Below are 25,798 nucleotides of genomic sequence, written 5' to 3'. Positions count from 1 at the left end.
CACCATATGCTTGCACTCATTGTAGTTTAAATCAACAGGCAAAGAGCTCATTTTAAAAATCAACAACAGGGGCGCCTGGATGGCTCGGTTGGTTAAGCCTCCGACTGTGGCTCAGGTCAGATCTCATGTTTGTGGGTTTGAGCCCCCCATCAGGCTCTGTGCTGATGGCTAACTCAGAGCTTGGAGCCTGCTTCTGGTTCTGTGTCTCCTTCTCTCTCTGCCCCTTCCCCTCTCATTCTCTCTCTCTCTCTCTCTCTGTATCAAAAATAAATAGAACACTAAAGAAATTAAAAAAAAATAAATAAAAACAACAGTATTTTAAAAGTTTGGTGAGTTTTGAGAATTCAGTTACCAAAATAGATTTTATGGGCTCATCACTGGTCTTGTGGATTCTATTTATCTATCTACCTATCTATCTATCTTCTATATATCTATATTTTTAGCGAGAAAAAGAAAGCACACACAAGCAAGGGAGGGGTAGAGGGAGAAGTGGGGAAAGAGAGAATCTTAAGCAGTCTCCATACTCAGCATGGAGCCCAATGCTGGCTCAATTGTAAGACTATAGGATCATGACCTGAGCCAAAATTAAGAGTTGGTTCCTTAACCGATTATACCCTCTATAATCAGTAATTTTAAATATATGAAAGTGGCTTATATGTTCTTTTATCAATCGCTCTTATTAATGTAAAGAGTTTGGGGGTCTTTAAACAAATATATAAATAGGCTCAAACTCACAGTATATTTTATTTATCATATTGTTCAAAATTGCTTTATTTTTGAGGTCACAATTCCAGAATCATTAATTTAAAACTCATAATTGTCTTGTTGCTCATATTGAATTCAAAACATGCTTTTCTGCTAGATTCACAAATCCATAATTTCATTTTGCTATTTCACTTAAATTTTAGCAATATTTTTACAACAAGCTATAGGCCTCTGAAAATTAGATTCCCCCACCCCTATCATGACACATTTTCCAAATATTATTTTGTCTCCTTTCTCTCTAAATTGGCTCCTCTACAATAATCTCTTTTCTGCAAGTGATTTCATTATTGTTTCAAGTTCCTTAACTAAAATATGTACTTTTCCTCTTCACTTCATGTTTTTCTCTTCCTAAGCTAAGAAGTCTTATTAGATCTTCTCCATAATGTCTTACGTTTGTCCTTCACCCTCCATGCTCCTGTTGCTTATGACAATAAAGACATAGCTTATCTTATAAACCTCCCATGTTGGTTTCCTAGTTTATTGCTTGAATAGACATAATATGTCATTGAACACAAAACTTTACTCTTTTGCTCAAATATCTATGACTTAATCTGATCCCATTTATCTTGTTATTTTACCTTATCCATTATTTTTAAAAAATAGATTCTATACCCAGTTTGGGGCTCTAACTCATGACCCCAAGATCAAGAGTTGCCCGCTCCACCAACAGAGCCAGCCAGGTGTCCCAAAAAGTTCTTTTTTTAAAAAGAAAACTCTATACCCAACATGGGGCTTGAACTCACAACCTCAAAATCAAGAGTTGCATGCTCCACCAACTAAACCAGCCAGGTACCCCTTATCCATTTCTAACATGAGCTCTCTACCTCAGTTCAATTTGCCATCCTCACTCTCATTCTCTCATTCACTATTGTATCTCTCTCTTCTTATAGTTACCTCTCTACTAGGAATCAGTGGGCCTGCTGCCAAAGGAATGAGTAGACACCGATCCTGCAGGGTCTCTTAGGGGATGGGAGCACCTCTAGGACCATGGTTGAGCAGAGTGGAAGTGCGGTTATTGAACCACTTCTGCATCTCCAGATGTTAGACCTGTTATCTGGGATGCAAGTAGAGTGGCCCTTGACAAATCCCTGAACACACTCCTGTTGGGGCCCATGGGTGGGTTCCTGGGTCAGAAGAGCTGCCTCTGGACCATGATAAAGTGAGCCTGGAACCAGGTCATAGAGCTGCTTCAGGGCCAACAGACATTAGGCCTGTTAACAGAGGTACCAACAGGCATGGGTTTTCCTGGGTTCTTTGCTGGAGAAGACTGTGGATCAAAAGGGCTGGAGCCAAGTTTACAGGGTGTGCAAGGATGCTTCCAGGTCCATGGCTGGGACCACATAACTGCCAACAAGTGCACCACCTGGGCTCAGATTGCTTCTTCAGTCTTGGGTTCCACGGGGGTTTCACACCTTCCTACCTGGATCCCAAGGTCGTGAAAAAGGCACTTTTGTTTATGGATGGCTCCAGATTGTTGTTTCTGTGAGAGGATTGTTGTTTCTATGTGCTGGTGACGTTCTATTTCACCATCTTGCTGATATCAATTCATACATAGAATTTCAAATATGGCAGCCTACTAATTTTAACTTGTAAAATTTTTATGGGGAGAATTACATTTTCAAAAGAATTGGCTGTTTAACTGTAGTTTAAGCTCTTCCAAAGTTTCAGGAGAAAGGATGAAAGGTGACTTAAGTTTGGAAGCTGGACATTTGCCTTCCCTTTCCCACTTTTAAAATGTAAACATACTTGCCATTCTGTCCCCTCTTTCTATCTTCTAGTCTCTTTGTTTCCTATGAATGGAATAGAAGGAAGGCAGCACTTGTCTGAACTGGAGAGCCTGTGCTGCATGGCTCAAGATTAGATTCTCCTTCACTTGGGTCTGTCACTCATCTGTGTCATGCTAGGTTTTCCTTTTAAAAAAAAGTTTTATTATTTATTTTTGAGAGAGATATATAGAGATAGAGAGGTGCAGAGAGAGAGAGAGAGGGAAACAGATAATCCAAAGTGGGCTTTGACAGTGAGGCTTGAACTCACCAACCATGAGATTATGACTTAAGCTGAAGTCGGATGCTCAACTGACTAAGCCATCCAGGTTCCCCTGCTGGGGGGATTTCTAACCTGAGTTGAAGGTCATATGTTCCTTCTGTTATGCTAAGTATCATATAGTCTTCATAGCAGGATTGTCATGAGGACTAGAATAAGAGCACATAGAAGTAGGAATGCCCAAGAAGTAGGAATGTCCAAGTTTTCTAGTTAAAACTATACTAATTATTATTATTATGTAGCCTGGATTATAAAAATCTATATTGAATTAGGAAAAGTTGAGGATTGTGAATTTTTCATATTGTGCTTAAATCTTTATTCAAGAAGAGAACTGATGAGTTCCAGTGTCACACAGGCTGTCATCAGGATTTGGAGTACAGTACAGTACAGAATTTAATTGACTCTAAAGCCCTTCCATCTCCCTTCCTGAACCTTCCCTTCCTCGTGTGCTTCTTACCTGCTTCACATATATATACTCAGTACTCTCATGTTCCTCTTTGACTAATTTCAGTTCATATCCCCTTTGAGACCTGCTGTATTATTTTATTCTCCAAATTTATCCCATCTCTACCTAAATTAGAATTCTCTTTTCCTGAATAATATTGTATGGCAATATACCACTGAGGTAAGAAATAATTAAGAAAAAGAATAAAAAGAAACTTCTTCCTCCTTTCTGTATGGGAGAAGCATATTTTAAAAGTGGACCTTGATCATTTATATAAATTACTAGTTGGTATATAAGTATTAGAAAGAAGAGTATCTTAGAGTTTAAAAAATTTCTTCTGGATTCATTGTTCCCTTTCCTCTGTTTCAGTTGATTTATGTCTCTATTATTAAAAAAAAAACCCTCCAGCCTATAATTGTATTGGCAATTTTTGCCTGCTTTTCACATTACTTTCAAGGCTTTCTTCTTGGTTCAAATCTTGTGTTTCATAGAGCTTGATCATTTTTATAACAGGCAGTGATTTTTCTCCTATTCTCTAATTCGTTACAAAAATTCACTGTGGTGCTTTAAATGTTCATATTGCCTTGAACAAATTCCTCTTTCCTTGAATTCCAAAGTTTTTTTTAAATACATAGTCCCTATTTCATCTGTCCAACTTTTAAATTTATGAGGTATGATAATAGGTGCAGATCTTTTCTTATGTCTAGAAATTTTAAAATAAGCTGTGATTTTTTAAAATTAAAGAAATAGGAGCTGTGAAGAGTAAAACAAATTCCAAAGCTCAGAACTTCAGACTTTAAGATACTGTATTAGTAAAATCACGTTTCTTCTTTTTCACAAAATTGTGCATTACTAAGATGAATAAAATGATGCCTTCCCAAAGAATATATCTTTTCCAACAGGTGATCAAGTCACATGGATTGGATACTATGGCATAGTGTATAACCTGGTGAAAATGTTATGGGAACTTCAGGGAGATGATGAGCAGGATGGATTCAGAAATAAAATATGGCAAACATTACAGAAAACAAAGGATCATGAGAAAGACAGTCGAATCCATAATGCAGTAACTATTGCTCAGGTAAGATAAAAGCCAAGGCAATAAATTGGTACCTCATTGTCAAGAAGCATTTGTCCTTTCTCTCTAAGGAAAAGAGAATGTCTATATTCAGTAAGTGTGAGTGACTCTCAGCTGGGAAAACCATTTTTAAAATGGAATACTGATCTATGTGTAGTTAAAGATAAGAGTGTTGGTACTCTTCTGACTAAGAAGCTTGAAGAGAGGAGGTGATTTGGGGGAAGAATAACTGTTCTGCTGTGGGTTGTGCTTGGGAGACATTTTAAGTATAACGGACCATGGATCCCAGTTTGCCCAGGTTAGCCTGGTCTATGCCTGATTTTCTAGCTTTCTTATTAGTAGTGAATGAATTCACTCTCAAAAGTGTCTCCATTTGGATAATGTTATTTTTAGTTATCTTATTTGTAAGTTTTTCTTTCCAGCATTAGATAATATAAATTGCAAATCTGGATTCACTAACACTAGTCTTCATCTTTAAAGTTAAAAATGTATTTTACAAATTCTTGGATTTTCTAGTTCTATTTGAGTGACTACATAAATTTTTTTCTTCACATTCAAAGAAAATCATTATGAAATTAGTTATCCATTCTTCATGAAATGCAAATGTGATTTTCCAGTGATGGTTTATCCATATGGTATCCTATGGTATTTTTAAACTTCCACCAGTTTTTCCTTTTTTATGTCTTATTTTGAGCTAGGTTAATTTGTTTGTTATTCTAAAGTACACTCTTCCCCACTCTCCCCGCGCCCCCCATCATTGGAAGTTTCTGGTTCTTTCTAGATTTTACAGATGCACTTATCCTAACACTCTTAATAATAATTGGGGATGTGAATTAATGTTAACAAGTAAGAAGAACAAATAATGAATTCACTCTGCCTAATTGATTGTCAAAGCATTGGGTGGGCCATTATTGCAACACAGAGTATCTGTCCTCTAGATTCTTAGTGATTTGGAGTAAGACTCTTTATGGAAGACTATCTAAAACTATGCATTCCCTTTCTCTAGATGCCTAATATTTTTTCATAGAGAAAGACAGTCAAAAGCTGCCCACTTGAACTACATTGTTTTGGATTCCTTGGGCTTGCTTTTGGTGGACAGAACATAGAAAGAAAAATTTTAAAATAATCACTATTGGACCTATTATAGTGATGACCATTATATCATCTAGTATCCTCATTGCTGAGATTTAAGAAATAAATCCTCCTTAGTTTCATGGGCTGTCTGAATTTTATTACTATTTTGTATAAGTTGTTCAATAAAGTTTTTAAAAAATTAGAGTCAAGGTTTGGCGAGTTTCGGAATAGAAATAGAGGATGACATGTAGTCATCTCACCTAGTCTTATTATTTTGTCTTTGTTTTTTCATTTTCCATGAATTTTCAATTATTCATATTATTATGGGGTTTTGTATCTATTTTTATATGCCACTTCATATCTCAACGGATTGTATACTGTAACCAAATAAATAAGTCCAACTCAAATTTGTCATTTCTATAATTAGAATTCTATTTATATGCCTGCTTACAGGGCCAATCATTTGGTATAGGATTGTCTTCCTTCAAAGTTTTACTAAATATCTATATATAATTGCACTTGACATTCATAAATTGGTTAAAATTTTTATTTGCTGGGTCCAAGGAAAGACCTATGCTCAAGCAGTCAACTCTGAGAATAAACAAAAGCATAACCACTAGATGTGCTAATTAGTTTTTAATGTTTAGTAAGAAGCCTTCTAAGGGATACTTTTATTCATTTTAAATAGTAGATGTGTGGGAAGGCAAGTTTTCTTCAGAGAAAAATCTAAGTTAGAAATTTCTAAAGGCAGTTATATTAATTTAGGTATAGTACATATTTAATATTAGAAATATACTTAATTTGCACTAGATAGATTAAATAAAAGATACAATTCACTCTAGATCTATATTATATAAAAGTTAGGTAGAGATAGAGACATGTGGATTATTGAATAACAACATATATGTCTTATGGTTACAAATACTACAGTGCCTAGTCAGTGTCTTTGAAATATCACTTAATTTAGTTTGAATTCCCTTTTTAATATTGAGATACTATAAGCATATTAATATTAAGATACTATAAGTATTTATACTAAGAAATTTATATAAAAATTTTTACCAAAGTCAGTAAAAAATATGAAATAAATATGTACATATTGGGTCCTAAATCTATTTTGCCATGCTGAATTCTATGGAAGATGCAAGGAAGTCCAAAAAATGACCTTTATACAATAATTTTAACTGTCTTATTCAGAAGACAGAAGATTCAGAAGATGGAATATTACATATATGGTTAGTCCCATCAAAGTTCATGGTACACAAGTGAGTTTAGATGTTTGGTTTCTAACTTTTTTCTTATGTTAATAAGGAATATATTATTGTCACCTTTCAGTAGTACTTGAGCTGGAAACTTAAATGATTAGCTACTTTAAATGACTTAGAGGAGCAGCGTTAAAGAATGAGTATCTCTTAGGTAAGGAAATGTTGTGAGCCAAGCAGAAATAAGAAGACCATGTAAGAAAAAGCCATTTGGTTTACTTGCTTAGTTGGAGAAAAAGTTTTGGATTGGGCAGTAGTAGGCACTGTGTTTGAAAGGTATGTTTAGGTTACTAAGCTAAAGTCTTAGGGACTTAGAAATGGTTTCATAAAAATATGAATGCTAAGTAAAACAATTAGTTTTGGGAGAAAATTTTTCCTACTGAATTTTAATAGGTGAGTAGTTTATGTTGAGTAAAAAATGTGTACAATTTCTTATATCTTTTTAAAATAATGAATTATTGCTTAGAACTTTTGATACATTGTTAGATTGTCATCAATTTATTCAAGACTACCTATATTCACATCCTTGAGATGATTCCTTCTATACTCAAGTTTTTGGCTTGACCACATGACTTGATTTAGAAAATAAGACAATACCAATGTTATACAAATGGAAATTTTATTCATTTATTTTTTTATTAAAAAGATTGTTTTTCTATGTTTATCTATTTTTGACAGACAGAGACAGAGTGTGAGCAAGGGAGGGGCAGAGAGAGAGGGAGAGACAGAATCCAAAGCAGGCTCCAGGCTCTGAGTTGTTAGCACAGAGCCTGATGCAGGGCTCAAATCCATGAACCATGAGCTCATGACCTGAGCCAAAATCAGATGCTTAACCAACTGAGCCACCCAGGCACCCCCAAATGGAAATTTTAAAAACACTTATGTACTGGGGCCTGCCCTCTCTTTGTTCTCTTAGAATCCTATAACTGCCATGTGAGCAAACCCAAGTTACCCAGTTGAAAAATGAGAGACAGGATGGTACAGAGATTAGCCATCCTAATTGATCCAATGCCCCCTCCCAAGACTAGCCAGTTCCTAACTGACCAAACAGCTGACTTCAGACACACAAATGAGCCCAGCTAAGACCAGAAGAACCATTCTGCTCTCTCCACTTTAAATTGTTGACCTATGGAATTGGGAGCTAAATAAATAGCTATGTTAAAACTCAGAGTTTTGGGATGATTATTTTTTGCATAGTAAGAGCTTTCTGAGAATTGCATAAATGAGACTTTAGTCTGCTAAATTGTTCAATGTAAATATTGCTTTTTTCTTTTGTATTTATCAGTTTTTAAAAAGCACTGATAATAGATGTGTTGAGCATGTACTGTGTACCATGTGCTAAGCACTTTATATTCATTAGTTATGTATTCTTCATACAAACGTTAATTTTACAGTTGAGGAATAGCTTGCCCATGGGTACTGTGGTAAATTACATTTCTTGCTTTTTCTAATGTTGAAGAGTCACTGCATTCCTGGAATAAAAACACTTGATGTAATAATATTTTTAATATTGTCATATTTCCTTTGATATTTTGCTTAACATTTTGCATCCATGTTAATGGGTGAAATTGTCCTATAGTTTTTTTCTCTCAATGTTTTCTTATAAGGTTTTGTATCAAAGTTATACTGGATTTATAGAATGAATTGGGAAGAGATTATCTTTTTTTCCAATCCTCTGGAAGGATTTTGTAATATGTCATCATTTCTTTCTTAAAAATTCTGTAGTATTTACAATGAAGGCATTTCATCATGGATACTTATAGATAGGTTTTAATTGCAGAATAATTTTTTATAGTTAGGTACCTTCCTATATGTTCATTTTCCTTGTATCAGTTTTTTTCTAGGAATTTGAACTGCATTTTAAAGGATTTATAAAGGTTTTCACATAGATCTTTCTATGATATCTTAAGGGTTTTAGGATCTGACATGATATTCTCTCCTTCATTCTTTACTCTTGTTATTTTTGCTTTTGTTCTCTTTTTAATCTATCATGCCAAGGGTTTAATCAACTTCTTGGTCTTTTAAAAATCAACTTTTGATTCTTTTGATACTGATGCTCTGTATTATGTTTTCTCTAATTATTTAATATCTGATATTAGATTTATATTTTCTTCTGCTAATTTCCTTGCATTTAATGTGTTGCTCCTTTCCCAAAATTATTGAGCTGTATTTGTCACTGACTTGCAGCATTTTTAAATATATGATTTTTAATACTATTAGTTTCCCCTCCACATGTTAATTTAGTTGTATCCTGAAAGTTTTGATAAATAATATTTTAATTGTCATCCAATTCAAAAGAGTTTCTAGTTTCTACTATTATTTCTGTTTTGAGCCATAGATTATTCAAGTTCATCACTTAATGTTCACATATAGGGAGATTTTACTCTTATGCTTAGGATTTTGATTTTTGTTGAATTCTATTGTACCTAATGACAATGCTCTTATTATTATAAATAGTTCTTTATAATAAGTCTTTTTTTGGTTACAAAAATAATCATTGGCTTTCTTTATCAGGGGTCTTTTGATTAGTGTTTGCGTACCTATTTTCATCTTTTTGTTTCAAGCTTCCTGAATCCTTGTATGTTCAGCTCTTTGGAAAAGCAGTATATAAATTTTTTGAATCTGAAGATTATGGCCTTTAAATTTGAACCTTATTTTATTTACATTTAATATCATAATATAGTTGTGTTTATGTATACATAGTGTTATTTACTATTCTATTTTTACCTCCTTTCCTTTTTTAGATCCCACTTTGTGCATTTTTGGGCAAGATTTTTTATTGTATTATTTGATCCTACCCCTTCATTTGTCTGGTGGCTACATCTTTTACTTGTTATCCAAGATGTGACAAAGTGAATCCTTATGTTATTGAAGTCTAATATAAAAATTTAATATTTTCCTAGACCTTAAAACATCCTTAAAATATTTTAACTCCATTTATTTCTCTTTACTTACCTAATCTTCCTATTGAACATTTTCATTGTGTGTGTATGTGTGTAGGTTTATAGATATCTATATATTATTACTATATTTTACAATAAGTATTCTTCAGATTTACCCTCATATTTACATGTTTCTTTTCTTACTCTTCCTTCTTGAATTTCTGGTCTTCTCAATTGGATTACTTTTATTCTTCTCAAAGAAAATCCTTTTATATTCTTTTAATAAGTATCTCTTGCTGGCTAATTGTCAATTTTTATTTACTTAAAAAGGTTTTTATTCAATTTAATTTTGAAGGATAGTTTTATTGGCTAAGAATTCTAGGTTGCTGTTAGATATGACATAAAGTTAAGTGTCTGATCAACTGCTCTGTTCATTCTCCCAGGCAGTGGTTTTCCTTGCATCAGTTTTATCACTTTGGTCATAAAGAGTTTTTTTCAGTTTATTATTAGCTGGTATTTTTCTAATGTCATATTGCATGTTAACAGGTCTATAGTAGGTTTCAAGAACAATAATGTCTAAACTAACTCCTTTAAATTCCCCACAAGTAATTATGACCACGTAAACGTGATTAGCATCTGTGCAGTTCTGAGTTCTCCTCTCTGTGGCCTCTGTGTTCTGTTCTCATGTTATGCGATCTTCTCTCCTAAATTCCACAACTATATCCTTTTCCTTTTAGGCTTAATTTCTCTGAAGAAAATAATATTTATATTTATTTCAGATTTTAAAAGCTGCCTTCTTAAGAAAGTTAATTGTGATGCTGTAAAATAAGTTAAAAAATTCAACTTCTCATATCTGAATAAGACAAAAAGAAAATGATTTCAAAAGAGTGCCCACATTGGGTCTATAGGTATAATGTGTTAAGTAAATAGCCTGAATTTATTAATATTGTGCTTTCTTATCTGGAATAATCCAAACACTTTCTATATAACCTATTTTTGCAAGTGTGTTTAATTTTACAGTAGAAGATGAACATGGTTAAATTAAGGTTTCCATTTCTTTCTTTTTTGACACTGCATTGGGAACACTCATTTACAGTAATAAAACTATAAAGTTTATTAATGACTGAACATTTTTAGTTTTCCTTAATAGCTTACTAATCCCCCAATTCCATTGAACCACTTACATTATTAGCCTGTAATATTTTTTGGGTAAAAAGTTCTATGGTATAAAATGGGCAGAAGCTTTCTTTTACAAGTCATAGAAAGCTGTCAGTTTTTAGGTGCTCCCTCACTCAATGTGGATAGAGAACATATTGAAAAAAACCTATGAAGGCTTGTGTCTCAGATGCTTCTTTTTAAAAATTTTTTAAAAATGTTTATTTTTGAGAGAGAGAGAGACAAACAGACAGACAGACAGACAGAACATGAGCAGGGGAGGGCTGGAGAGAGATGGAGACACAGAATCTGAAGCAAGGCTGACTCAAGTCTCGAACCCACAAACTGCAAGATCATGACCTGAGTGAAGTTGGGCACTTAACCGACTGAGCTACGCAGATGCCCCTCAGATGCTTCTATCTATAATAAAAAATGTTTCCCACTTTTATTTCATTTAATGCAAATGACTATGTTTATAGCACAACCTTTGTTTATTCTTTCCTTCCTAACATCTCGTTGCCAGAACCTTTCATCATGTAAGGTAATCATTGTACACAGAGTGAAACATAGCCATAATTATAAACTATCCTACATTACAGTCGGAAGGATTTATTTCAGGAGGATTGAATATGCCTCAGTGTTAATGGAATTAAATAGAAATGTTCTTGTTTTATACTTTAAAAATAAATATGCAATTTAGATGATAAACTATTGAAGTTAATGAATAAAATTTTGTACTTAATACCTCAACTTACCTGCATCACTGGTAAACCTTTTACTAACTATATTATGTACTCTCATGGCTTACATATTTTTAAATCCATAATAGCATTCTATCATCTATAATTCTTGTTCTATCTATTCATGATTGTTAATGGAGGTTAGAGGAGAGGTGAAACATTTAATAGTTTATTTGAAATGAAAAGTGATTCTAAATAGATCCCTAAACATGAGCCCTTCATCTGACAAATTCAATATAAACCCAACTGTTGCCTGAGTATTTGGGAGAGAAATAAAAAACTGTCATATACTCACAGTGGCATAATAAACAAATGTTAATTGATGTGCTTTGTTCAAAATACTTCCAGGGAGACTTGCAATGAGCAAGACTCTTCTGTATGGGCAATTCGGCAGCATATGTCGGCACATGTAGGAAAAGTCATCATGTATAAATGCTTTCTGCCATCTGGTATATGACCTAAAATATCAAAAAGAAATATGTACAGCTAAAATGAATACGTGACTTTATTAAGAGGACCTTTGACTCATCAGGTAACATACTTTGTGGTTAACGTATCATGGTGAGGTCTTTAAACTAAAATTGATTTTTATTCCTAATGATATTCCCATACTCTGAATGTACTCTACAAAGCAGCAAAATAGAACAAACATTCTTATTCCCTTCTGTCTCAGTACCTACCTCTCTCCTCTTCCACATATGGCTTTTCTTTTGACATAAATAGAAAGTCTGAGTGTGGGAAGGGAAATGTATTTTTGGAAGAGTATAGTCTCTTTAAATACTTATCATTAGAATTCCAATGTAACAGATACATTGTTTTAAGAGAACAAAATATTTGTAGACCTTAACCAGTTAACCAGTTAACCAGGCATTGTGCTAAGTATCTTATGTATATTAACTAATCTACACCCCATAACTCCCACCATCACAATGATGCACCCAGATGGGAGCATCTGAGTCTAAACATGATTTAAATAAGAGGCTGATGGTGGATGCATATATGAGTCAACTTAATCCCAAGCCTCTGCTATTTCCACCCGGTTGTGTCCTCTTTCTCCAAAATTAAATATAAACAAGGCACTAACGTTTATTGAAGATTTTTTTTTACATCAGACACTGTGCTAGTAAATGTATTCAATTTTTGTGCTTAAACTTTATAATAACACTGTAAAGGGGAGTAGTATCATCCTTCCCATTTTAGAAACAAGGAAACCATCTCAGAGATGTTAAACAGTTTGTGCAAGATCACACTACTAGAAAGATGAATATTCCGATCTTAATCCTCCTCTTAATCTACTACCCCAGCCCTTCTCAGACTTTAAGAAATACAGGAGGAGGGCCTGACATTCTGTATTTATAACATGTTCCCAGGCAATGATGGGTAATGATGGTCCAAGGGCTGCCATTTTAATAGTTTGTAACTACTAAGAGTAGTTACTCGGGCTGTCCTCCCTTGTGAGATTTTATAACTCCTGTAGGAAATAATCTTTTGAAACTACCAATGAGTCATTTCTATTTAAAATTTAAATTTGAAGAAAAAAATGTCATTTTTTCCTGAAACAAGTTAAATATTTCTACCTCTATGATTACATAAGGACAGGTGGAGACGCAAAAGAGACAGCAATAGACAGAGATAGGATTTGCTATAAACTCTGCTGCAATGGCTAACATCCTATTTCTTTCTCTTTTATTCTCTCATGTCAAGCAGAATGTAAGCTAGCTTACTTTTTGATGTGTTTGCTACATTTCCATAATTGTGGATAGAAAATTAAGAACTCTGGAGAGGCTTGCTTATCTATCATCTATCTGTCTATCTATCTATCTTTCTATTTTGCATTGCTGCTATATCATGATTACTTAGGGAATTTCCCTTTGTGCTGATTTATCCATCTTCTTGAAGGCTTTTTTTGTTTGTTTTACCACCATTATGAGCAGTACAAAGACAAAATGGTGGGCAACAGCCTGTATATGTGGCTAGAACATGTGTGTGAAAGAAATACTCTTCAAGTACATCACCTTTCCAATTTTAATACTAGATTAGTAAAATTAACATGGGTATTACAAAATTGCCATTTGTTTCTTAGTGAAAATTTCATTTCAACAATACAACAAAGAAAATCCTGAATTTTAAGGTCTACATGGACATTGCTAAAAAGTAGGGACATTTGATAAAAATGTTCGTAATGTATAAATGATGTTAACAAATGGAGTTTGAGGTCATGTTTATTGGTAGGCTAAGTAGTAGGAAATTGTGAGTTTGGAATCTATTGTAAGGAATGGTTATTAATATTTTGTGTTAGTCTACTTCCAGAAGTATAGATCTATATTTATGCATAGTTGGCGTTTAAGTCTCTCGATTACAACATTAGAATAATGGCTTTAAGAGAAGGAAGACTCTTAAAAAGAGAGAACTATGGTAGTAAAACCATGATTCTATTTCACAGTTTTGCTAATGTAAAAGGGACAATATAACAAAATTGTTTTCATCCTAGCAGAGATTGTGTCAAATCTTCTCTGGGGTGAAGTGCAAAGGCTGGAGGTTTAGTGCTCTGTCCTGGGAAATTCTAAAAGAAACTGTGAACTTCTCACTGCCTACTACGTTAGCCCTCACAAAACTCAGAAAGTAGTTACTATAATCTTCATATCACATAAGAAAAGCAAGTCAGAACTAAACACAGAGGCCTAAAGAGGTAACATTTCCCAACATTTGCATTCTTTAACATGGGGAAAAGTCAGGTCTGACTTCAGATCTAATTTCGAAGCCTCTATTATTTGCTGGTACTTCCTCCAGGAAAACAAACAGAATCTTTTAAAGATAAGGCAAATATACATTTGACTGATATTTGAGACTACGTTTCCGTTAGTTGAATGCCTTGAACGTCAGTGGGGGAGAGAAGTTTACCTAGGCTTTCAATCAGTGAACCATATGAGAGATGTGGACATGACTTCATTTTGCTTCGTGAAAGAACAGACATCGGGATCTATAAGTTATCTGGTCTGGGAGGGGAGAAAGCAAGGAGTAGCCAAATAAGACATGATAAAAACTACAACATTCTGTAATTCAGGATAGTGTTATGTCTGGAAACAATGTGTTTTACCAGAAATATACTAAAATTTATTTTTTTTGGTTCATTTATTTACTCACGCATTTATTCATCCATCTCTCTTAGAAATGGGAGAGGTCATAGTAATATATTTATGCAATACTGCATCTTATTATTGATTTTCCTTATTAAAAAACTGAGCCAGGGAGGATAAGCAGAATAAAATGAATCGGTACAGACCACCTTCCTGAGCCCACCTCAGCTGGAGGCACTTGTATCCAATGAGGCAAGCGGCTCCTGGTGCAAGTCAGAGGACACCTGGGAAACGCTTTGGTAGCCAGGCTCAGACTGGGGCTGCTGCTTCTGGCGCTGCTCCTACCCACGCAGATTTATTCACAGCAAGCAGCTGTTGTTATGCTTTTACATAACTCCTCCCAGAATACCCTGGCTGCCCCAAATCTAGCGAATTCCACCACCAAGATAAGCAGCAGTGCTCTGCGGGCAACAACCAGTCTCTTCCTGGTCTGCGGGCAACAGCTAGTCTCTTCCTGATCTCATTCTCCTACCTCTCTACTCTTATGAGACTCAAGCCAAGAAACGTTTATACTGTAGTTCTCTCTCATGAGCAGTTTTGCTTTCAGAGGTTTTAGTTACCCGTGGTCAGCCATGGTCAGGAAGCAGATGATCCTTCTGACCAAACATCAAAAAGTCAATAGTAAATTTAATGCTAAGTCACAATACCTGCGTCATTCACCTCCCCTCTCATCACATAGGCATTTTAACAACTATCATCATAAGAAGAAGGGTGAGTACAGAACAATAAGATACTTGGAAGAAAGAGGGAGACCTCATTCACTTACCTTTTATTACAGAATGTTGTTATAAGTGTTCTTTTTGTTGTTAATCTCTTAATGTGCCTGATTTATAAATTAAACTTTATCGTAGGTGTGTATATATAAGGAAAAACATAGTATATATAGGGTTTAGTACTATCATGGTTTCAGGATACGTTCATGGAATGTATCCCTCATGGAAAAGGGAGGTCTTCTGTACTTCCCCATTTTCTAAATCCAATCCAGATAAAAACAGGTCTTGATTGAATCTGCTAATCCCATACTTTATTTTATTGACACAGAAAATGTTAAGGATCCCAAAATTGAATGGTTGGAAGAGTATGTGAAGTGTTTGCCTGAATAATGAATCCCAGTCTTAAATCTGCTGGAGTGTCAAGCATAAGATGAAAGGAAACAACATTCAAAATTAGTGAAGAGAGGATTTTCTTAAATGTAGTTTACAAGGTATAGACACATTGGGGTGCCTGGGTCTTGCTTTCTGTTCAGGTCATGATCTCATGGTTTGGTTCATAAATACCAGACAGTGTGGAACCTGCTTGGGGTTCTCTCTCTCTCTCCACCCCCCCTTCTTCTTCCCTGCACTCTCTCTGTCTCTCAAAATAAACTTAAAAAAAAAATAGACACATAAAGCCCTACCCCCCCAAATCAGAATAGATTTTATCTTATCTAGAGATAAAGGGTGAGATGTGGAAAAGAGATTTAAGGTTTTATTTGATTCATTGAGGCCATGAAATAAGTAATACAAAAAGCTTCTATGATTCTATTTATATGTATATTGGGAGATACTTCCAGGTGTTACTGTAATTCCTTAATATGTTTCAGCTGTACTAATTTAAGGCCAATGTGCTCTAGACAGTTTTACATTGTTAAGCTATCACTGTTTTCTTGAGAACTGAACACTTGTTTTGAGGCTTTGGTTTGACATTGCCTTTTTACTACAGTAATTGACATGTACTAGGGAAATGATGGATTGAATCTACCCCAAATCCAAGCATAATGAGTAAATTTTGCTAATATATTTACTTACCACATGTTCCCATTCAACAAAAGTGCCAGGTGCATTTACTTGAATGATTCCAAAAAGTACATTGACCTCAGCTAATTTCAAAATGCTTTTTCTTTTTGCATATGTTGAATACTTTTTACAATTTTTAAAAAATGATCTGTTTTGAAGGTAAAATTCACAAGTCTTGAAATTTAAAAGGTATAGATGTGAAGGAACCAAAACTGTAGATCAAGTATTTGGGAAGTGAAGACTGGAAACCTACATACATTCAAAAGAATTTTTTACTCTTTTAGTACGTACTTTTAAAAGAAACTCTATGCAACAGAGTAGCCTCATTTGGAACACTTCCTGTTATCAGTCAATATTTTTAGATTGTTAAAACCTGGTCCTAAGCCTAAAGTGGGCTGAATTTTGGAAAGTCAATCTTTCACAGCTGCCTCAAGGCACAGAAACCTTTTTAAAAATAGATATTCCTTAAAGTGTTTTGCTTACATGGGCACACACTAATGCTTACTCCAATATCTAATGTCCCCACAGTAGTCTTGATAACTAAAGTCATTTTTTTTTTTATCTTGAGAAATTTACCCTGGAACACCATATTCTACAGAGCTCAAGCTACTGAGTGTGTGACTGAACATTACATTTTGTTTCATACCTGAATGCTGTGAACCTATTTTGGATTGTATATTGTGTTTGTGTACTTAGGCTTTTATTCATAATAACTTCTCATGTTACGGAATTGATTTGTATTGGACACAAACTTAAGTAAAAGGAAATAGCTCAAAAATATGTTATTGTAATGGCCTTTTAACAGATGAACCTTTAGTCTTTGAGACATTAATTTCCTCAAAGTCAGAACAGCTATGAAGTGTCCTAGACACAGTTTCACTTCTTGTTTTAAACTGAATGCTTTTTCTATGATTTCAACCTAGTTAATAGTCAAGATCTGCAACAACTGAGAATAGTATGAATTTGTTTCCTCACACTGGACACCATAAACATACGTGTCTTTTTGCATTTCACTCGTTGCCATCCTCCAGAGCTTTTACAGCAATCCCTATTTACTTATTTGCCTCTTGCTGTTTTCGTCATTGCTTTAACCCTTTGTTTTTCAGTTTTATCATGAAATTGTTCTCATTTTTTCCCCACTATAATTTTGTCTAAATAATGCAATAGGCAGTCTTCAAACAGTAATTTGATTGAGGCAAACTGATCTTGGAATCTTAGGGCCAAAGTTAGATTTTCATATTCAGAAAAATATTTTCCATTCCTTAATTTTCTAACATAGGAGCAATAGGCATATAAAATGAATCCTGAGCAACTGGTAATAAACTGCTTGAAGATTGATAATATGGAATAAAAATATATAAAAATTTTAATGAAAGGAGGCAGCATCCAATTTATTTGCAAGAAAGAATTCCTAAAATGAACATATTGTGAACGTTAAAAAAATATAACACATGAGATTTTGAAACTTACATTTATTATTACCAGTTCTAGCCAAGGAAAATATGCCTTGAGCCATTTCAAGAGAAGTTGTAATTAAAAATCAGTCATGGACAATATTGAACATAAATAGGAAATTTCAGCAAATAGCTCCTTCCTGTCTAAAAACTGCTTAAATATTGTGGAGTTTTTGTGTTAGATCTTTTTTAAAAAAAAATTAGAACTTACTAAATTTAAATCCTTGAACATCTTCAATGTGAGCTAAATACAAAGACATTTTTGTTTTTAACACAAGTTTTGTTCAATTAAATTTTTTAAATAGTTTATTGTAAATTTTCTGTTAGCTTCAAAGAAAGTTTAGATTATGTACAAATGAAATTCTGATTTAATAAAACGGCAACTGCTTAATTTTTAAAAAATGTTTGTTTATTTTGAGAGGGGGGCAGGGACAGAGAGAGAGAGAGAGAGAGAGAGAGAGAGAGAGAGAGAGAGAGAGTGTGAGAGTCCCAAGAAGTCTCCACCCTGTCAGTGCAGAGCCTGACGTGGGGCTCAAATTCCCCAACCACGAGACCATGACCTGAGCTGAGGTCCAGTCTGTTGCTTAACCATCTGAGCCACCCGGGCGTCCCTGATTGCTTAATTTCTTTCCTTCTTTTTTTTTTTTTTTAATTTTTAAAATGTTTTTATTTATTTATTTACTTTTTGAGTGAGAGACAGTGTGAGCAGAGGAGGGGCAGAGAGGGAGATATAGAATCTGAAGCAGGCTCCAGGCTCTGAGCTAGCTGTCAGCACAGAGCCCTACGCAGGGCTTGAACTCAGGAACCGTGAGATCATGACCTGAGCTGAAGCCGGACGCTTAACCAACTGAGCCACCCAGGCGCCCCTATTTCTTAATAAATATTGTAAATATGAAATCCTTGTGTGGAAAATGTACAAATTGAAAATACAATTATATCGTTAAATTTTTGAAACTTCAAGACTGGTTTTGTTCATGCTTAATTTCACTAAGAACAGTTACAATTTTAAAAATTGTCTGAGAATCCACTTTTATTCTTAGAAAGGTTGTTTTTATTTAATAGGAAGAATGTGACATTAGTCAAAGAAAATAAACATACATTCATCTTTTATTAAATAATTCATTTTTCCTCTCGTTTCATTCTATTTCAACAGATTGCCTTTTCTTTTCTTTCAACAGGCTGAGTTAAATGGCCCAACAGATCCCTTCACTAATTATAGTGCGAAAGTCTCATCAAATGTAGGGGATGAAATTTTCTCTAAATTCATAGGATGGAGAATTGCCGCTGCGCTTTCCAAACTGTTCTTCCCCTCCACCGAAGCCTATGCTCTTCCTTTGAAAAAACCATTGCAAAAACGGGATCAAATGAAATATCTGAACACAAAGGATTCCATGAAGAGGAGGGTTGTACGTTTTACTCTAAGGTAAAGTGAAGCACTATTCAAAGTAGTTCCGTTATTTGAATATACCATGCCTCTAAGTCATACAAATTATATATAGCCATGTGCTACATTATTTAACTCCATTTCTCTTTTTTTCTGGGCTCCAACAACTTCTAGGTATTCTGTCATAAGCAAGTACTCTCTTCTTAGAAACTATTTCCTTATGTTTAAAATAGATATTATTATATGTCAGTGTTTTAATACAGTGAAGCCTTCCTCCCACTCCTGACCTTCATTTGCCTCGTTTACCCCCATCTCTCCCTCTCATTAATTGCTTATGTGTCCTTCCAAGATCTATAAAATAGAAACAAAATAAATTATATTTGAAATTTTCTCTCCATTGTTACAAGAAAGCATACTAAATATAGCATTTGGCATCTTATATTTTTTATTTAACTTCATTTCTTAGAGATGTTTTTCCTTCTAGTACATAGGGAATTTTCTCATTATTTTTAAAATCTGTTACCATGTTTTCCTTAGTATGAATGTCCTACAGTTGATTTAATCAGTTTCCTGTTGGCACCTGGGTGGTTTTATATTGTATGCCACTACAGACTACCACAGAACTGAAACTTCCATATATGTCTTTTTATGCACATGGATACATTCCTGGAAGTGTGAGTTCTGAGTCAGAGGGTATATGCCTTTGTAATTTTGGTAGATATCTCCTATTTGCCTTTCAGAGGACTTGTACAAATTTATATCCCCACCAGCACTATATGAGAGTACTTGTTTCTCTTTAGTCTTTCCAGTAGAGGGTTTGAAAAACACTTGGATTTTGATAATCCTAAAAGTGAAATATGATTTCTAAATACAGATGTCTTTTCTTTTTTTAGTGTTTAAATTATATCCCATGTATGCAAGGCTGATCAACATTTTTAGATTGTGTAATGCACTGCACCAATAAAGTAAAGATGATATGTTATATATTTAAGTAGAGCAGAACAGTTTAGGACTAAAGCAAGTAGAAGAAAATAAATTAGCAGAATGTAAAAATAAAAATAGAGTAATAGCATCAAATTGTGGTTTGACAAAATCCAACACCAATTCAGGATAAAAACTGAGCAAACTACAAATGTATGGGAACCACCACAACACTATAAAGAAGATACATAAAAACCTATAGCTAGCAACAGACTTAATGAGAAACTTCATACTTTTCAATATATATAATTTTAATTTTTAAATTGTTATTTTTATTGTTATTTTTAAAATTTAAGTACAGTTTTCATAAGGTGAGTGGTTTGAATAACTTTCCTATGTTAAGAGCCTTTTGTTTCTTCATTATATGGGAATTAACTATTTCTTATTGATTGATTGGCAAATTGATTTCCATATAAAACCCAGTGCTCATCCCAACAAGTGCCATCCTCTGTGCCCATCACCCCCCTTCTCCTGTCCCCCATCCCCATCAGTCCTCAGTTTGTTCTCAGTATTCAAGAATCTTTGGTGGTTTGCTCCCTCCTTCTCCCCAACTAATTTCCCCTCCCCCTCCCCCATGGTCCTCTGTTAAGGTTCTCCTGTTCCACTTATGAGTGAAAACATATGGTATCTTTCCTCGGCCTGATTTATTTCACTTAGCGTAACACCCTTGAGGTCCATCCACATTGCCACAAATGGCCAGATTTCATTCTTTCCCATTGCCATGTAGTGCTCCATTGCAAAGATAAACCACATCTTCTTGATCCATTCAACAGTTGATGGACATTTAGCTCTTTCCATGATTTGACTATTATTTGAAAGTGCTGCTATAAACATTAGGGTACATGTGCCCCTATGCATCAGCACTCCTATATCCCTAGCAGTGTTATTGCTGGGTCATAGGGGAGTTCTATTGTTAATTTTTTGAGGAACCTCCACACTGTTGTCCGGAGTGGCTGCACCAGTTTGCATTCCCACCAACAGTGTAGGCGGGTGCCCATTTCTCCATTTCCTCACCAGCATCTATAGTCTCCTGATCTGTTCATTTTAGCCACTCTGACCAGTGTGAGGTGGTATCTTAGTGTGGTTTTGATTTGTATTTCCCTGACGCTGAGTGACATGAGCATCATTTCATGTGTCTGCTGGCCATCTGGATGCCCTCTTTGAAGAAGTGTTTATTCATGTCTTCTGCCCATTTCTTCACTGGATTATTTGTTTTTTTGGGGTGTGGAGTTTGGTGAGTTCCTTACCAGTTTTGGATACTAGCCCTTTATCTGATATGTCATTTGCAACTATCTTTTCCAATTCTCTCAGTTGTCTATTAGTTTTCTTGATTGTTTCCTTTGCAGTGCAGAAGTTTATATCTTGATGAGGTTCCAATAGTTCAATTTTCATCTTGATTCCCTTGCCTTAGGGGATGTGTCAAGTAAGAAATTGCTGCGGTAGAGGTCAAGGAGGTTGTTTCCTGCTTTCTCCTCTAGGGTTTTGATGGTTTCCTGTCTCACATTCAGGTCCTTCATCTATTTTGAGTTTATTTTTGCATATGGTGTAAGGAAGCGGTCTAGTTTCATTCTTTTGCATGTTGTGCCCAGTTCTCCCAGCACCACATGTTGAAGAGGCTGTCTTTTTTCCATGGGATACTCTTTTCCTGCTTTTTCAAAGATTAATTGGCCGTACATTTGTGGGTCAATTCTGGGTTCTCTATTCTATTCCATTGGTCTGTGTGTCTGTTTTTGTGCCAATACCATATGTTTTGATGAGTAAGCTTTGTAGTAGAGACTAAAGTCTGGGATTGTAATGCCTCCCATTTTGTTTTTCTTTTTCAATATTACTTTGGCTATTCAGGGTCTTTTGTGGTTCCATACAAATTTTAGGATCTTTTGTTCTAGCTTTGTGAAGAATGCTGGTGCAATGTTAATTGGGATTGCATTGAATGTAATTCAATGTGTAGAATGTGTAGATTGCTTTGGGTAGTATTGACATTTTAACAATGTTTATTCTTATCCATGAGCATGGAATATTTTTCTATTTCTTTGTGTCTTCTTCAATTTCCTTCATAAGTCTTCTATAGTTTTCATCATACAGGTCTTTTATATCTTTGATATTTTATTCTTAGGTATTTTATGGTTTTTGTGCAATTGTGCATAGGATCAGTTTCTTGATTTCTCTTTCTGTTGCTTAATTATTGGTGTATAAAAAGGCAACCAATTTCTGTATGTTGATTTTGTACCTTGCAACTTTGCTGAATTCATGGATCAGTTCTACTGGGCTTCTGGTGCAGTCTGTTGGGTTTTTTATGTGGAGTATCATGTCGTCTCCGAAAAGTGGAGCTTTGATTTCATCTTTGCCAATTCTGATGCCTTTTATTATTTTTGTTGTTGTTGTCTGGTTGTTGATGCTAGGACTTCTAGCACTATGTTAAACAACAGTGGTGAGAGTGGATGTCACTGTCGTGTGTTTGATCTCAGGGGAAAGCTCTCAGTTTTTCCCCATTGAGAATGATATTAGCTGTGGGCTTTTCATAAATGGCTTTTATGTTGTATAAGGAAGTTATTTCTATCCCAACTTTCTCAAGGGTTTTTATTAATAAAGGATGCTGTATTTTGTCAAGTGCTTTTTCTGCATCTATGGATAGGATCATATATTTTTTTTAATGAGATGTATCACATTGATTTGTAAATATTAAACCAGCCTTATAACCTAGGAATGAATCCCACTTGATCATGGTAGATAATTCTTTTTATATGCTGTTGAATTTGAATTGCTAGTATCTTGTTGAGGATTTTTGCATCTGTATTCTCAAGAATATTGGCCTGTAGCACGCGCGCGCTCGCTCGCTCTCTCTCTCTCTCTCTCTCTCTCTCTCTCTCTCTCTCTCTCTCTCTTTTTCTGGGTCTCTGGTTTGGAAATCAAAGTGATGCTGGCTTTGTAGAATCAGTCTGGAAGTTTTCCTTCCAGTTCTTTTTTTTGTAATAGCTTGTAAAGAATGAGTATTAACTTTGCTTTAAATGTCTGGTAAAATTTCCCAGGGAAGCCATCTGGCCCAGGGCTCTTATTCGTTGGGAGATTTTTGATAACCGATTCAATTTCTTCACTGGTTATGGGTATGTTCTGGTTTTCTATCTCTTCCCGTTTAAATTTTGGTAGTGCATGTGTGTTTAGGAATTTGTCCATTTCTTCTAGGTTGTCCAGTTTGTTGGCATATGATTTTTCATAGTATTCCTTGATAATTGCTTGTACTACTGAGGGATTGGTTGTAATAAGCCCATTTTCATTCATGACTTTGTCTATTAGGGTGCTCTCTTCTTTCTTTTTGAGAAGCCTGGCTAGAGGTTTATCAATTTTGCTAATTTTTCAAAAAACGAACTCTTGGTTTCATTGATCTGTTCACTGGTTTTTTATGTTGTTGTTTTTGATTCTGTATTGCTTATTTCTGCCCTGATCTTTATTACTTCTTTTCAGGGTTTGGGGTATTCTTGCTGCTCTGCTTCTCATTCCTTTAGGAGTGCTGTTAGATTTTATATTTGCACTTTTTCTAGTTTCTTGAAAGAGGCCCTGATTGCAATGAACTTTCCTCCTAGGACTGCCTTTGCTGCATCCCAGAGAGTTTGGACTGTTGTATTTTAATTTTCATTTGTTGCTATATATATTATTAAATTTCTTTTCTAATTGCCTGTTTGGCCCATTCATTCTTTAGAAGGGTGTTATATATTTTGGAGATTTTTTTGGAGATTTTCCAGACTTTTTCTGTGATTGATTTCAAGTTTCATGCCATTGTGATCTGAAAGTGTACATGGTATGATCTCAATTTTTTTAATATTTATTGAGGGCTGCTTTATGACCCAGTATGTGATCTATATTGGAGAATGTACCATGTGCACCTGAGAAGAAAGTGAATTTCATAGCCTCAGCATGTAGAGTTCTAAATATATCTGTCATATCCATCTGTTGCAATGTGTTGTTCATGTCCATTGTTTCTTTGGTGATTTTCTGTCTAGTTGATCTATCCATTGCTGTAAGAGGAGTATTAAAGTCCTCTGCAGTTAGCACATTCTTATCAATAAGATTGTTTCTGTCTGTGATTAACTGTTTTATGTATTGGGTGCTTCTGAATTCAGTGCATAGATGTTTATAATCGTTAGCTCTTCCTGATGGATAGACACTTTAATTATTATATAATGATCTTCTTCATCTCTTGTTACTGCCTTTATTTTAAAGTCCAGTTTGTCTGATAAAAGGATGGCTACTCCAGCTTTCTTTTGACTTCCAGTCACATGATAGATATTTTTCCATCCCCTTACTTTCAGTCTGAAGGTGTCCTCCAGCCTAAAATGAGTCTCTTGTAAACAGAAAATAGATGAATTTTTTTAATCCATTCCGATGGCCTATGTCTTTTGATTGGAGCATTTATTCTCTTTGTATTCAGTGTTATTATTGAAAAATATGTGCTTAGAGTCATTGTGTTCTCTGTAAGATTCATGCTTTTAGTGGTGTCTCTGGTACTTTGTGTTCCCTGCAACATTTACCTCATAGAGTTCCCCTTAGGATCATTTGTAGGGCTGGTTTAGTGGTGATGAAATCTGTTGTATTTTGTTTGAGAAAAGTTTTATCTTTCCTTCTATTCTGAATGACAGGTTTGCTGGATAAAGGAATCTTGGCTGCATATTTTTTCTGTTTATCACAGTGAAGATTTCCTGCCATTCCTTAATGGCCTGCCAAGTTTCAGTAGATAGGTCTGCAACTACCTGATATGTCTCCCTTTGTATGTTAGGGCCCCTTATCCCTAGCTGCTTTCAGAATTCTCCCTTTATATTTTACCTGTTTCACTATGATATGTTGTGCCAAAGGTTGAACCAAATTACATCCGAGAGGAGTTCTCTGTGCCTCTTGGATTTCAATGTCTGTTTCCTTCTCCAGATTGGAAGTTTCGACTATAATTTGTTCAGGTACCCCTTCAGTGCCATTCTTTCTTCTTCAGGAATTTCTGTGATATGGATACTGTTCCATTTGATTGCATCACTCAGTTTTCGAATTCTCCTTTTGTGCTCCTTGAACAATTGATCTCTTTTTCTCGGCTTCCTCTTTTTCTATAATTGTGCCTTCTAATCCACCTATTCTCATCTCTGCCTCTTCAGTCCATGAAGTGGCCACCTCCATTTTATTATGCACCTCAGATGATCCTGGAATTAAATATTTCTTTTGCCCATTTTTTTCATTGAGTTCCTATCTTTTTAACTTTGCTTTGAAAAAACTATCTGTTAATTCATGTGACCTTTTAATTTATGTGTCCTTTTATCTATGGTAAGAGCTACAAATATTTATTTTTCCCCTATAGTTTTTATTTATTTTTAAATTTTGTTTGTAATATTTTTGGCCATTGTTATTTTTATATATAATACAATTTATCAGTTTTTCACTATGTATCTATTTAGGAATGCTTTTTCTCATTTTAAGATTAAAATGTTATCATATTATTTTCTGGTACTTTTAAGGGTTTTTTAAAGACATTTTTAAATGATTCTTTTCTTCCAATTTTTGAAAGTTTGAGAGAGAAAGAAAGCAGAGGAGAGATGGATAGAAAGGGGTAGGGAGAGAGAGAATCTCAAGTAGGGTCTATGCTGTCAGC

At 34.7% G+C, this 25,798-nt stretch overlaps 1 protein-coding gene across 1 annotated transcript in view; it reads left to right on the top strand.

Moving 5' to 3' along the window:
- Positions 1–25,798, top strand: part of TMEM232 (transmembrane protein 232) — a 208,954-nt gene that overhangs the window by 88,481 nt on the left and 94,675 nt on the right. Inside the window, exons 13-14 of the mRNA XM_029942687.1 lie at positions 4,156–4,334; positions 18,989–19,233. Of these exons, the coding sequence (XP_029798547.1) occupies positions 4,156–4,334; positions 18,989–19,233 (424 nt within the window). The remainder of the gene's footprint in view (positions 1–4,155; positions 4,335–18,988; positions 19,234–25,798) is intronic.

The sequence above is a fragment of the Suricata suricatta genome, chromosome 6, assembly GCF_006229205.1.
Source record: "Suricata suricatta isolate VVHF042 chromosome 6, meerkat_22Aug2017_6uvM2_HiC, whole genome shotgun sequence".
NCBI classification, from domain to species: Eukaryota; Metazoa; Chordata; class Mammalia; order Carnivora; family Herpestidae; genus Suricata; species Suricata suricatta.
Note: the sequence above shows the minus strand (reverse complement) of the source record. Positions and strands in the feature narration are given on the sequence as shown.